The following is a 13,548-nucleotide window of genomic DNA, read 5'->3' as shown; positions in this document are numbered from 1 at the left end:
CATTAAGTCTATGTAGGACTTCAAAGCATTGATGTAAACCAGAGGACCCTCGGGACCTGGAGGACCATAAAGCCCGCAGGTAGATAACTAGGCAGAGACTGAGGTTCAGCTGCTGGAGGCTCGGTGAGGAGGGGTGATCTTGCTGCTAAGACTGAGCCACAAGATCTAAGGCTCAAGTTTTAATCTATCACAGAGCCAGAGCGCAGAATCAGCATTAATATCTGTGGGTTTAGGATGCAAAACAGGGATTCAGAAGCCTTTTCCTTCCCTTCTCATCTATTTAACTGAGCAGTTCCCAGGACAGGGGCTATCAGCTCAGGCACCGGTAACACGGACAACCCCAGGGAGGCTTTTCCTAAGGAAACACCAGCACAACGTTTGCAAGCTGCAGCTTCTCATTCATTTCCTTCTTTTTCTCCCTGCCCAGAACCCTTTGGGAAGGCACAGGACTGCTGTTCATCACATCCAGGTATTCAGCAGCTTCCAGCTCTATGGCTCCCTTTGGTGCTGTAGCTCGTGCGGAAAACAGCTGGTGGCTTCAGCAAAGGAGCATCCATCCCAGAAGCCCAAGAGCTGGTTCCCTCCTTACCTTTTCTCCCATGGGACAATAGCCTTTGAGGAAATCCTGGCACACTTCTGCCTTCCTGGACACGTAGACGTGGCTGTAGGGGCAGTTGCTGTTGCTGCAGATCCCCTTCAAGAAGTAGGAGCACACTGGCATCTGCAAGGGCAGAGGATGAGAAACCCCATCAGAGCTCCCCCCAGTTCATGATTAGGAACCATTCCAACACCCAGAACTGAAATATGACAGTGCCATGTGTAAAACAAATATGTGCTTTTTGCCATTCATTGATCCCAGAGGAATTTTTACCTTTTTTTATTGGTCTCGATACAACACAGCCCCCCGACATTACATGGTCCCAGTGTATATATACACAGGGGGTGAACACGCTCGCCTTAGCATCCTTCAGGATGTTGGAGACAGGGTAGAAGACATGAAACTGGCACCAGAAAGAAAACTTCCTCTGCACAGCACAAGGAAACGATGGGGGAATGGTAATAAACCCTGTTACCACAAGGATGCATGGAGCAGATTCATCTGCTGCTGATACCCTCCCAACTAACCTTGAAGAGCAGGAGTGACTGCTGCCAGGGCTCCTTGATGGCAAAAGGCATTAAGCCAAGCTCACGGTTGCATGGCTGAGGATGGAGAACACCCTTCCCATGAGATGAGGCAGTGGCTGTGATAGGAACAGCAGTGCAGGCCTCACAGCAGCTTGGCTGCACTCACAGCAGGTTAATCATAGAATCATGGAATGGTTTGGGTTGGAAAAGACCATAAGATCATTCACTTCCAACCCCTGACACGGGCAGGGACACCTCACACTAGAGCAGCTTGCTCCAAGCCCCTGTGTCCAACCTGGCCTTGAACACTGCCAGGGATGGGGCAGCCACAGCTTCTCTGGGCACCCTCACAGGGAAGAGCTTCTTCCTTATCTCCAACCTGAACTTCCCCTGTTTCACTTTGAACCCATCACCCCTTGTCCTATCACTGCAGTCCCTGATGAAGAGTCCCTCCCCAGCATCCTTGTAGCCCCCTTCAGACACTGGAAGCTGCTCTGAGGTCTCCACGCAGCTTCTCTTCTCCAGGCTGAACAGCCCCAATGTTCTCAACCTGGCTCCATACAGGAGGTGCTCCAGCTCCTGCTCATCCTCGTGGCCTCCTCTGGACTTGCTCCAACAGCTCCATGTCTTTCTTATGTTGGGGACATCAACCTGTTGCTGTGCCTGGGATTGCCCCAACCCAGGTGCAGGATCTTGCACTTTGCTTATTAAGCTTGTTCTGGCCAATGCAAAGGCCAAACCAGCATCCTGGGGGTGCCCCCTCTATTTGGCAATTCCATGGATATGGAGCTGCTGCAGGATCCAGAGCATGTGGTTAGAGAAAGGCTCCCAAAGGTGGGTCCTAGGAAGGGGGAAGTGTTTCCACCTCTACAAGCATTTAAGGGGGGGCTGCATCAGACCAAGGGCTTCAAGCGATGTCACGATGCTTGTCCCTGTGTGCTTCATAAGGGATGCTGCAGGAAGGATGCTCCAGGAGGGAAGGAAAGGAGGAGGAGACCCTGGCATCCTGCTGCAAGCAGTCAAGGAAGAGAGTGGTTAAACTGACAGAGCAAAGCCCTTCTCCTGAAGCTTTAGCATCACAACAGCCGATGTGGATAGCAAAAGCAACCGAGGAAGGATCCTCCTCGTCCTCCAAGCACAAACTTCACCTTCCGGCAGCTGTTACAATTAAAAACAGATTACCAGCCTGCTGTGACATCCCAGCATCTTTAACTCACTGGCTACCACAGACAACTTCCCAACCCAACAAGGCAGCTGCTGACGGGATCATGCGCTTCCCGAAGCCATCGCGGTGGTCCGGCTCCTCCTGTTTAATCCCTTGCTGCTTGCCTACATGCTGGATTCCCTTCCTGCTCGGTCCTGCATCCCTCCCTCTGCTCACCGGTAGCATCTCAATCCCAGCAGTTTGAGCAACCCCAAACTAATATTTACAATCCTGCAATGAGCCCAGTGGAGGCTATCGGGAAACAATCCCTTTTTCCCTGAAGGGCACATTAGGGTTTGAACTCATTTGCTTCATTCCAAGCAAAGAGAGATCGAGAGGGAAGCCGAGAGGAAAGAAAACAAAGGGTGCTTTAAAAGAGAAGAGTTTATTTTTAATTGTCTTTTAACTGCAGGCATTAACATAAAGGACAGGGCTCGGGGGCTATCTGGGTTTGGTGCTGGTGGTGTGACCGTAAATGATTCCCTTAATGTAGTTTTTGATCTAGAGCCCAAATTAGCTCTAATAAAAAGGGGTAATAAAGGCAGCTCTGCTACAAACCTCAACTCCTCCTCGCTGTCAAGCCCGAGCCATTATCAAGAGGAAGCAGCACTCTCATTTCAATTAACCTTGTTTGCACCCCACTACGTCCACACAAATAACAATAACATTAATTCAAGGCAGTGGTGCGGGGCGTCCGTATTAGACAGCTTTTGACTCCGAACACGCTTTGGAGGCAGCAGCTAATGAACCCGAAACTCCACGTGAAGCTCCAAATTGCTCACAACAGAGTTTTGAAGCTCTATTAGGGAGAAAAATGCTGATTCTTTGCGAGTTCCTCAAGGGGAAAAGCTGTTGTAGCAGCAGCGGGCGGGTGCCCCGGTCTTAGCCTCTCGCTAACCTTCACTCACAAACCCTTTCATTCACATTTACTGGTGTCCCTCAATCACTGGGAGGTGCTGGTGGATCAGCCCCGTCACAGAGAAATCCCCTTTGCCAAGGAAGTGGTGAATGCTCCATCCAGAGCGAGTCCAGAGGAGGCCACGAGGATGCTAAGGGGCTGGAGCACCTCCTGTATGGAGACAGGCTGAGAACATTGGGGCTGCTCAGCCTGGAGAAGAGAAGCTGTGTGGAGACCTCAGAGCAGCTTCCAGTGTCTGAAGGGGGCTACAAGGCTGCTGGAGAGGGACTCTTCATCAGGGACTGGAGTGATAGGACAAGGGGTGATGGGTTCAGACTGAAACAGGGGAGGTTCAGGTTGGATACAAGCCAGAAGCTCTTCCCTGTGAGGGTGCTGAGGCGCTGGCACAGAGTGCCCAGAGAAGCTGGGGCTGCCCCATCCCTGGCAGGGTTCAAGGCCAGGTTGGACACAGGGGCTTGGAGCAAGCTGCTCTAGTGGAAGGGGTCCCTGCCCATGGCAGGGGTTGGAACTGGATGATCTTAAGGTCCTTTCCAACCCAAAGCATTCTGTGATTCTATGATCACTGATGGATCCTGAGGGCTCTGTCCTGCATCCTCTGCGGAGCAGAATTCCACAACCACCAGCTTTCCCTCTCCTCCAGGCTCCTTTTTCCATTGCCAGGGGAGCAGTGTGGATTTTGAAAGCATCTGCAAAGATCTGTGCCCATCTGGAGCACACTCATATGCCACAGACCATCCTCTGCTTGGAGCAAAGATGGGGAAAAGCAAGTACAGGAAAGCTGAACCCATGCAGCTTTCCCATAGAAAACAGAGGGATTGTCCCCGCTTTTCATCAGGGAAACTGAGGCACGGGATGGTCCCAAGGTTGAGCAAGAGTTTTGTCCTCAAACCAATAGCTAAGCCCTGCAAGACCTTGGTCCTTCACCCTGTGGACTGGATACAGGGCTGCATCCCCAGGGACTTCCCACTGAGGTGGGATACACAACAATAACCTGAAGCTTCTGTGATAAGGAGCTTATGGGGTGTCCCCCCCATAACCACAAAGTTCTGAGAGTCAACTAATGGGGCATCAGCAGAACTGGGGACCCCCCAAACCACAAGTGACACCACATCACCATTAACCACCATAACAATACCATTCATCGCATTACAACCCCAACTCAGCCAAAACCAAGCCACCCTTCCAATCCCTCATCCCAGGAAGAGGTGGGATCTACTCCCAAAACACAGAAGGGGGAGGGAAAACAGGGTATTATCTCTACTTAGCAACTTCACCTGCCTTCCTCCTCTGCTGATAAATGAGACTAACACCACCTTTGCTAGCGATCACCCGGGTTAACAGGGAGTCCAGGAGTCGAAGAGCAAAGCAGCCACTCGCTTTGGGTAGCAGCATCCCCGCAGCCATAAATCACCCTGAAACAAGCTTGAACTCCACAGAAGAGGCTGTTCCTCTTCCAGCCTGTGCTGATGACAAGGTGGTGAGTGGAGAGATCTCTGAACCGCCCCTGGGGTGCCTCATCCTCCTTCACTCAGGTGAAAAGAGCCATAGGATCACAGACTGGTTGGCCCTGAACCACGGATGGGGCGGCCACAGCTTCTCTGGGCACCCTGTGCCAGCGCCTCAGCACCCTCACAGGGAAGAGCTTCTGCCTAAGAGCTCATCTCAGTCTCCCCTCTGGCAGGTTAAAGCCATTCCCCTTGGCCTGTCCCTACAGGCCCTTGTCCCAAGCCCCTCTCCAGGTTTCCTGTAGCCCCTTGGGGCACTGGGAGCTGCTTTAAGCTCTCCCTGCAGCCTTCTCCAGGCTGAACAAGAGGTCACTGGCCCCATATTCACTCCCAACAGCCAGTCCCCCTTGCAAAGCTTTCTTCTTTCCTGGCTTCTTCATTTCTGAAGTCTAACTATCTGTTATAGGAAGGGAAAAAAGCAAACCGGCCTTTTTCCCTTCTATCAATTCTCATCCCCATCCCTCCTCTGACACGCCACGAGGCAGGGAGTACAGCTGTCCCCAGCCTACCTTCTCTATTTTATATACTCGTGATTAAGTGACTCTGAAGAGAAATACATGTAAAAACCATCTGGTGCTTTGTGGCTGGTTCAGAGCAGCTCTGCTCACTGCCAGGATAACTTATGAGCTCCCTGCTGACAAGGAACGTGCCTCAGGCAAACAGAGGGAAGAGAAGACAAGAGAACTGTGCTCCTGAAGGCAAGTGCTGCTGAACAAGGTGTTGTCCCAGACCCTGATGAGACCTCATGTCCCATGGGATAATTCCTTTACAGGTCACTAATTGCACTGTAATTACCCCATCCTTATAGTTGCAATGGAATTGCTCCATCCCTGGCAGTGCTCAAGGCCAGGCTAGACAGGGCTTGGAGCACCCTGCTCTAATGGAAGGTGTCCCTGCCCAGGGCAGGGGGTTGGAACTGGATGAGCTTTAAGGTCCCTTCCAACACAAACCATCGTATTATTCTCTTACCTCCATGATGCTGTGGATGGGGAATGGAGGATGGTGACGTCTGAGAGCGGGGAGAAGAAGGTGTCATAATGACAGTTCACAGGGCACAGGTTAAATAAACCAAAGCATGAGTAATTCAAAGCAGCACTTCCAGAACCAGGCAAGCTCCAGTCCCTGCCATGCCCCAGGCCCAGCTATGAAAGCTCTGACAAATGACACCAGAAATACAGCCAAGGGAGGCTACAGACTCCTTGAGTGACACAATGAAGGGCTGAGCCTTACAGGCTTCTCTGGGTAAACTGGTCCTTGTTTGCATCCCGCTTTCTGGCCCTGTGGAGAAGGACTTGGGGGTGTTGATTGATGAGAAACTTAACGTGAGCTGGCTTCTGTGTGTGCTTGCAGCCCAATAACCAACCGTATCTGGGGCTGCATCAAAAGGAGCGTGACCAGCAGGTTGAAGGAGGTGATCCTGCCCCTCTACTCTACTCTTGTGAGACCCCACTTGCGGCACTGTGTGCAGTTCTGGTGTCCTCGACATAAAAAGGACATGGAGCTGTTGGAGCAAGTGCAGAGGAGGCCACAAGGATGATCAGGGGCTGGAGCACCTCCTGTATGGAGACAGGCTGAGAACATTGGGGCTGTTGAGCCTGGAGAAGAGAAGCTGTGTGGAGACCTCGGAGCAGCTTCCAGTGTCTGAAGGGGGCTACAAGGATGCTGGAGAGAGACTCTTCATCAGGGACTGGAGTGATACAAGGGGTGATGGGTTCAAACTGAAACAGGGGAAGTTTAGACTGGATATAAGGATGAAATTCTTTATTGTGAGGGTGCTGAGGCGCTGGAATGGCTTGCCCAGGGAAGCTGTGAATGCTCCATCCCTGGCAGTGTTCAAGGCCAGCTTGGACAGAGCCTTGGGTGACATGGTCTAGTGTGAGGTGTCCCTGCCCATGGCAGGGAGGTTGGAACTGGGTGATCTTGAGGTCCTTTCTGACCCTAGCTATTCTATGATTTGAGGATTCTATCTCATCCCGACAGCAGAGCAGGTCACAGTGACACTGGTTGGGGTTTCAATACCCTGGTGGGATTAACCTCACTGCTGTTGTCTGGGTGATCCTTTGTAGCAGAGAAATGATCCTCCACATCCATCCCATAAAGCTGAACATAAACAGGTGCCTGGAGCACATCCCAGCTCAGGACCCGCAGCTACACTTAACCTTCAGCACCAGCTTCAACACTTGAGGTCTCTAAAGCTACATCCAACTGGAGATCCAGCTGCTGAATGGAGCTTCAGCTGTTAAATCACCAACTGACAATCACTAAAAGCAAACCTAATTATTTTTCCACCTTGCTCCATGTAATAAAACTGCAGACCCTCAAATACATCAAGAGGGTTGAAACCCACGATGAACTCAGAAGCTGTTTTGCCACTTGGTTTCACTGCTTGGCTTCTTAGAGACGTTAATTTATACCTCCAAGTTCTTGGATGTTAAAACATCCTCCTGCAATGCTAGCACAGGGTTATTTAGAAGGAAGGGTGATCTTACAGAGGTAGCTAAGGTTTAGACACAACTAAACGCTGTTCCTGCGCTCCTTCTCTTGGATACTTGAAGTTTAAACACTCCTTAACCCAACACACGTTACCCAACGCGAGTGCCCTCGTTTCCAATCTGCTGCTTAATGCATCCATGTATAACACTCACGTATCAATGCACAGCATGCATTCAAGTATTCAACCACCACGCCAGTTGAAGAGACCCTCTTTTCTCTCACAACCCCATCACAGACTCACAGAATGACTTGGGTTGGAAAGGACCATCCAGTTCCAACCCCTTCCACGGGCACAGACACCTTCCACTAGAGCAGCTTGCTCCAAGCCCCTGTGTCCAACCTGGCCTTGAACACTGCCAGGGATGGAGCATTTACCACTTCCTTAGGCAGCCTGTTCCTGTGCCTCAGCACCCTCACAGTAAAGAACTTCTTCCTTATCTCCAACCTGAACTTCCCCTGTTTCAGTTTGAACCCATCACCCCTTGTCCTGTTGCTACAGTCCCTGATGAAAAGTCCATCATGAGCCTCAACAGCCTGGCAAGCAAACTCAATGAGGTGGACTTCCCTACAACCACCAGTGTCCGCTCGCTCATACAGCCACACCACGCTCCTTGGGAAGCCCATACAGACCTTGTCCTTGGACACCTTGTGGGAAAAGGAACAGGTCCCATCCGTCTTCTTGCAAGTGCCACGGAGAAACCTGCAGAGACACCAGAAGGAGAGGGTTGAGCACGAGATGGATCACAAAGAACATGGTTTTAAACACCAAGCATCTGCCTTGCTCCATTACCAGGTGTACCCAAGGCCATAAACACAACTGCTGCCAAGGTTGCTGTTAAAGCCCATATCATGCCCTAAAATGCTAAAGGTCCTTCTTGTTGGAAGAGCAGTTGATGCTTCCTGATAGATTTTGTTCTTTCATTGTATTTGGCAGCTCATTTGTAGGTAGAACAAGGCCCGAGGTTCAGAGTTGATGCTCTCTTAAGAAGAAAGGTCCTTCCTAGAGCCCCGATGACACCAGATGCTGGATAAACCACAAGGAGGACCTCCAAGTGTGTGTGGCCAACAACCAGGAGGTGAAGGGACAGGGACACAACCAAGATCCCAAAGGACATGAAGATGTTTGGACTCAGAAGTTTTTCTACGAGCTACCAATGTGACAGCAGAATAAAGTACATGTTATCATGGGGACAGTGCTGGTCTGAACCCCCCAGAAGGAGACTCCAGGGGTATGGGAGGTTGTGGAGCACAGAATATGCTTTATTTATAAATCTGGGTAAATTTAGAGATGAGCATGGAGAGATCCATTAAAAATCAAATAGAACTGAGTTGAACAAAGTATAAAATGGGGAAAATATAGGTGGGAAAACCAGCTTGATGACAAGGTTTGCAGACTGTGATCACAGCATAGCTACGTGCACCTCCTCAAAACACCCAGGTCTGCAAGTTAAAGGACACCTTAAATCAAAAGCAGACTGAGAAAAATAAAGAGATGATAATCTCAAACTAAAGAAGAGGGCTGGAGCTAGAAGGCACCAGGGTAAAGAGACAAAGGACTGGGAGAAAATCAGTGTTGTCCTCTAGTGATCCACTGAAATGGGGCAGGATGGAGACTCAAAAGACCTCAAGGTCCAGGAATTCCTAAAGTATGCAAGGAGCAAAGCCCAAAAGCAGCTTTGGTCACCAACATAAGAAGAGAAAGGGATTCTGAGAGAGGGGAGATTTAGATTAGACATTAGTTCTTTATTATGAGGGTGGTGGGACACTTGCAGAGGTTGAACAGGGAAGTTGTGGCTGTCCTATCCCTGGTAGTGTTCAAGGCCAGGTTGGACAGGGCTTGGAGCACCCAGCTCTAGTGGAAGGTGTCCCTGCTCATGGCAGGGGTTTGGAACTGGATGGGTCCTTGCCAACCCAAACCATTCTATGATTCAAAGTGAGGACTCAGTGGCTTGCATCCCTTGTCCTCTTTGTCACAAGAAGTAAACCTGACCAGATACCTAGGACATAACCATCTCCATGCTCATAAGGATGTGTTATAAGAGAATAAGAAACCAGTTGAAACCCCAATAATCACCTTTCCCTCCTCTGTGATCTCCCATCGAGCTTTGTGCAAACTCCAAATGATTCCAGCATGGGAGCACTTGCACAGAGAAATGACTCAAGATGTTCATCGGTAGAGTTGGCTTTTCCTCACTTTTTAAATGACATAGAATGCAGTTTAATCAAGTGTTAGGCAGGAACAATGAGCTGGCACCATGGATCAGCTCTCCTGTAATATATTATCAAGCCTTGTAGCTGCAAAGAGACACAGGCTGAAGGATTCAAACCTGCTGCATGGATCTGAGAAGCGCTGCTAGAAGAAATCACCTACTATATGGTCAGTGCAGGCTCTTAAGTCAATCACATCTGCACTGCTCCAGTATCTGCATCAGGTATTACCCAGGACTCATAAAATCATTCATGTCAGATGGTCTCTTTGAGAACTGGTTATATGGTTTAGGTTCTGCATTCCACCTGGCAACCCCTGATGGCATCCTCAACCTCAGAGCAGTGAGTACATCACTAAGGACAATTATTCTCATTAAGAATTTTTAGGATTTTATTGCTAATTCTTAAAACACTGCTCTGAGTTTTGAATAATTTTAGAGCTTCTGGACTATGCTAGGGGAGGTTACTTAAAGGTGCTGGTGATAGGACATGGAGATCTTGGAGCAAGTGCAGAGGAGGCCACAAGGATGCTCAGGGGCTGGAGCACCTCCTGTATGGAGAGAGGCTGAGAACATTGGGGCTGTTGAGCCTGGAGAAGAGAAGCTGCATGAAGACCTCAGAGCAGCTTCCAGTGTCTGAAGGGGGCTGCAAGGATGCTGGAGAGGGACTCTTCATTAGGGACAGTAGCGATAGGACAAGGGGTGATGGGTTCAAACTGAAACAGGGGAAGTTCAGGTTGGAGATAAGGAAGAAGTTCTTTACTGTGAGGGTGGTGAGGCGCTGGAATGGGCTGCCCAGGGAAATTGTGAATGCTCCATCCCTGGCAGTGTTCAAGGCCAGACTGGACAGAGCCTTGGGTGTTATGGTCTAGTGTGAGGTGTCCCTGCCCGTGGCATGTGTTGCAACTGGATGATCTTAAGGTCCTTTCCAACCATAACCATTGAATGAATGCATGAATGAATGAATGGTATCCATCTCCAAAATGTGAAATAATTTCTGTAATCCCTACAGGCCGTGCAGAACAACCAAACTGTGTTATTTAACCTGGAGGCTGGTGGTGTGTTGCTTTATTGGCATTGATACATGTAAAATGATGGCTAAATTTAGGGTAAAATTACCAGAAAAGATTGAACAGACCATCATTCTCCAATTTGGGAAGTTTGGACAGGGAAGAGAGGACGACATAGCTGTAACTGATGCCTAGAAGGCAATCACTCCTTCTCCATGACTACCAGTGAGGAGGAACCCAGCACAGTAGTTGAGCAGTGAGGAAACACTTTCCATGCAGTCCATAATTCAGTTGTGCAACCCACTGCCATAAATACCACGTGTTAAAGGACAAAGTAAATTCACCCAAAAGAAGAACTATGAACTATTACTCGATGGTTTGGTAGCAACCTCTAGCAATTGAAAGACAAACCTTAGCAAGGCTGCAGGGCTTCACTGCCAGAAGCTCTAGTGCCAGCGAAGAGAAAGAGCCCTTCTCTGTCTGCCTTGTCCTGTCCTCCTCCTATAGGTACCTGCCAACCCAAGTGTTGGGTAGACCCTAGGCTTGACCCAGACCAGCTATCCTCGTGGTCTTACATCTCCATTGTCTGGTTGTTTCCCCAAGGAATATCCCAGATAATGGCCTCAAGCTGCACCAGGGAGGTTTAGATGGAGCTGAGGAGCAATTCCTTCCCCAGAGGGTGCTCAGGCATTGGAACAGGCTGCCCAGGGCAGGGCTGCAGTTACCAGCCCTGCAAGTGTTCACACACCATGGAGACGAGGCCTCAGTGCCATGGGTCAGTGGTGGCCTTGGCAGGGCTGGGGAACGGTTGGACTGGATGAGCTTAAAGGGCTTTTCCAACCTGGTTGATTCCATGATTCGATGGTTCTATGAGCAAACACCAAAGCCAACCAATGGCTTAGTCTACAATGATGGATCAAAGCATGATGTTGCTGGGTCCATCCATACCTGGTGCAGACGGCCACCTTGTCTGGATCATGGATGTAGGGGCAGCTGTCCCCCCGGTTACACTTGCCGAAGCGGTTGTAGTACATACAGTACTCCTTCTTCTTTTTCTTCTGCTTGGCTTGACGGATGATGGCCAAACTCCGCTGAACAGCACGGCTGAAAAGGAAAGAGAGACAGGGTCAGGTAACGTGTTCAACACAACAATGACATAGAGAAGACACTTCAACAACACAGAGGAGCCCAAGTTCCCTTTGAAGAAAGAGTGAGATATTCAGGAAGCACCTGCTGGGCCATAAGCTGTTAGGTCTTATTTTCAGCCAACTTTGCCATGAAGCATGAGCAGCAGGTTAGGGAAGGGATTCTCCCCCTCTGCTGCGCCCTGGGGAGACCCCTCCTGCAGTCCTGATCCAGCTCTGGGGCAGCAGCGCAATAGGGACGTGGAGCTGTTGGAGTGAGGCCAGAGGAGGCCACTGAGATGCTGCGAGGGCTGGAGCAGCTCTGCTTTGGAGCCAGGCTGAGAGAGCTGGGCTGGGGCAGCCTGGAGAAGAGAAGGCTCCTGAAGGGGAGACCTTAGAGCAGCTCCACTGCCTGAAGGGGCTGCAGGAAAGCTGGAGAGGGGCTTTGGACAAGGGCCTGTAGGGCCAGGCCAAGGGGAATGGCTTTAACCTGCCCGAGGGGAGACTGAGATGAGCTCTTAGGCAGAAGCTCTTCCCTGTGAGGGTGCTGAGGCGCTGGCACAGGGTGCCCAGAGAAGCTGTGGCTGCCCCATCCCTGGCAGTGCTCAAGGCCAGGTTGGACACAGGGGCTTGGAGCACCCTGCTCTAGTGGAAGGTGTCCCTGCCCATGGCAGGGGGTTGGGTCTTCTGGAGCAAGAGGAAGGACAGCATCTCCAGAGATCCCTTCCCACCCCCATAACCATGATTCTCTCCTATGATTCTATGAATATGGAGAGAGCTTCCTGCGGTTCTGGGGAACCCTGTGAGGCAAAACCCATCTTCTCCCATGCTGGTCTCGTGCAGCACAGGATGCAAACATCAAGCAACTTTGAGGGCACTTCTGCACGTGTCCCTGCCAGCTGACCTGCTGCTATTCAAGTCCTTTAAGTGGCAAACAGCCAACAGGATAGCCAGTGGAACACAAGGTTAATACCAAGTACCAGAAGAAGTTGCTGTTAATTGCCTGGTACCACTAGAAGTTCCTGAAGGATATCAAATGTGCTTAGCACACGTTTTCCACGAGCTTCCAGCTGGAGAGGTAATCACCCAGCAGCTATAGAGAGGCATGAGACCAGGAGGAAGAGGGGAAGTGATGAGATAGGCTGAATGCAACACTAGAGAGAGCAGATTTGATCTCTTGGAGTACATAATCAGATGATACATGACGGTCAACTCAGGTTTGCAGAGGACACAGTGCTCTGGATGGGGACAGATGAAGCCACTCAGGTTCTCTGGGTAGTTATATGCATTGATTCCCTAGGGATTAAGGATTAATACTGATATAGAAAATTGTTGATATATGTATATAATATGTATGTATTTCCAAAGTCTTGGTCCTCCTGGTGTGAGAAACACAGGTCTAAGGTTCAAAGTAGCATTACCCATGACAGATATTTGCTTAAGCAATGTATTTACAGGTGACTGCACATTTTTACCTCTATTATTATTGGTTGTCTGCAGTTCTTGAGTTAAAATGCAATGAGAAGAAAACTTTACACAGCCAAAACACTGAATGTGAAAGCCCTGTTTCAGCATTAGAAATGCCACCACCTCTTTCATCATAAATGGCCTGGGGGTGACACAAAGCTCCATCACTTATTGCTTCTTCGTACTTGAGGTGGTTAAAAGGCTAAGGCAAAGAAAGCCACAATATGGTATGATACCATACTGAAGGAGGTGCTCCTGCCCCTCTACTCTGCTCTCGTTGAGACCCCACTTGCAGCACTGTGTACACTTCTGGTGTCCTCAACATAAGAAGGACATGGAGCTCTTGAAGCAAGTCTAGAGGAGGCCATGAGGACGAGCAGGGCCTGGAGCACCTCCTGTATGGAGACAGGCTGAGAACATTGGGGCTGTTCAGGCTGGAGAAGAGAAGCTGTGTGGAGACCTCAGAGCAGCTTCCAGTGTCTGAAGGAGGCTAC

The 13,548-nt window shown here is 50.0% G+C and overlaps 1 protein-coding gene across 2 annotated transcripts in view; it reads right to left on the bottom strand.

Annotated features, from left to right (window-relative positions):
* ZC3H3 (zinc finger CCCH-type containing 3) overlaps positions 1-13,548 on the bottom strand; it is a 156,715-nt gene that overhangs the window by 27,637 nt on the left and 115,530 nt on the right. For both annotated transcript variants that reach the window (XM_061447606.1, XM_061447607.1), the window contains exons 7-9: positions 11,412-11,567; positions 7,877-7,946; positions 590-721 (exon numbers count right to left, since the gene is read on the bottom strand). In XM_061447606.1, coding sequence (XP_061303590.1) covers positions 590-721; positions 7,877-7,946; positions 11,412-11,567 — 358 coding nt within the window. The remainder of the gene's footprint in view (positions 1-589; positions 722-7,876; positions 7,947-11,411; positions 11,568-13,548) is intronic.

Source organism: Pezoporus flaviventris, unplaced genomic scaffold (assembly GCF_033815535.1).
Source record: "Pezoporus flaviventris isolate CSIRO_AGI_PZ_B2104156 unplaced genomic scaffold, CSIRO_AGI_Pfla_v1 ptg000007l, whole genome shotgun sequence".
Taxonomy (NCBI): Eukaryota; Metazoa; Chordata; class Aves; order Psittaciformes; family Psittacidae; genus Pezoporus; species Pezoporus flaviventris.
This window is presented reverse-complemented; position numbering and strand designations above follow the sequence as displayed.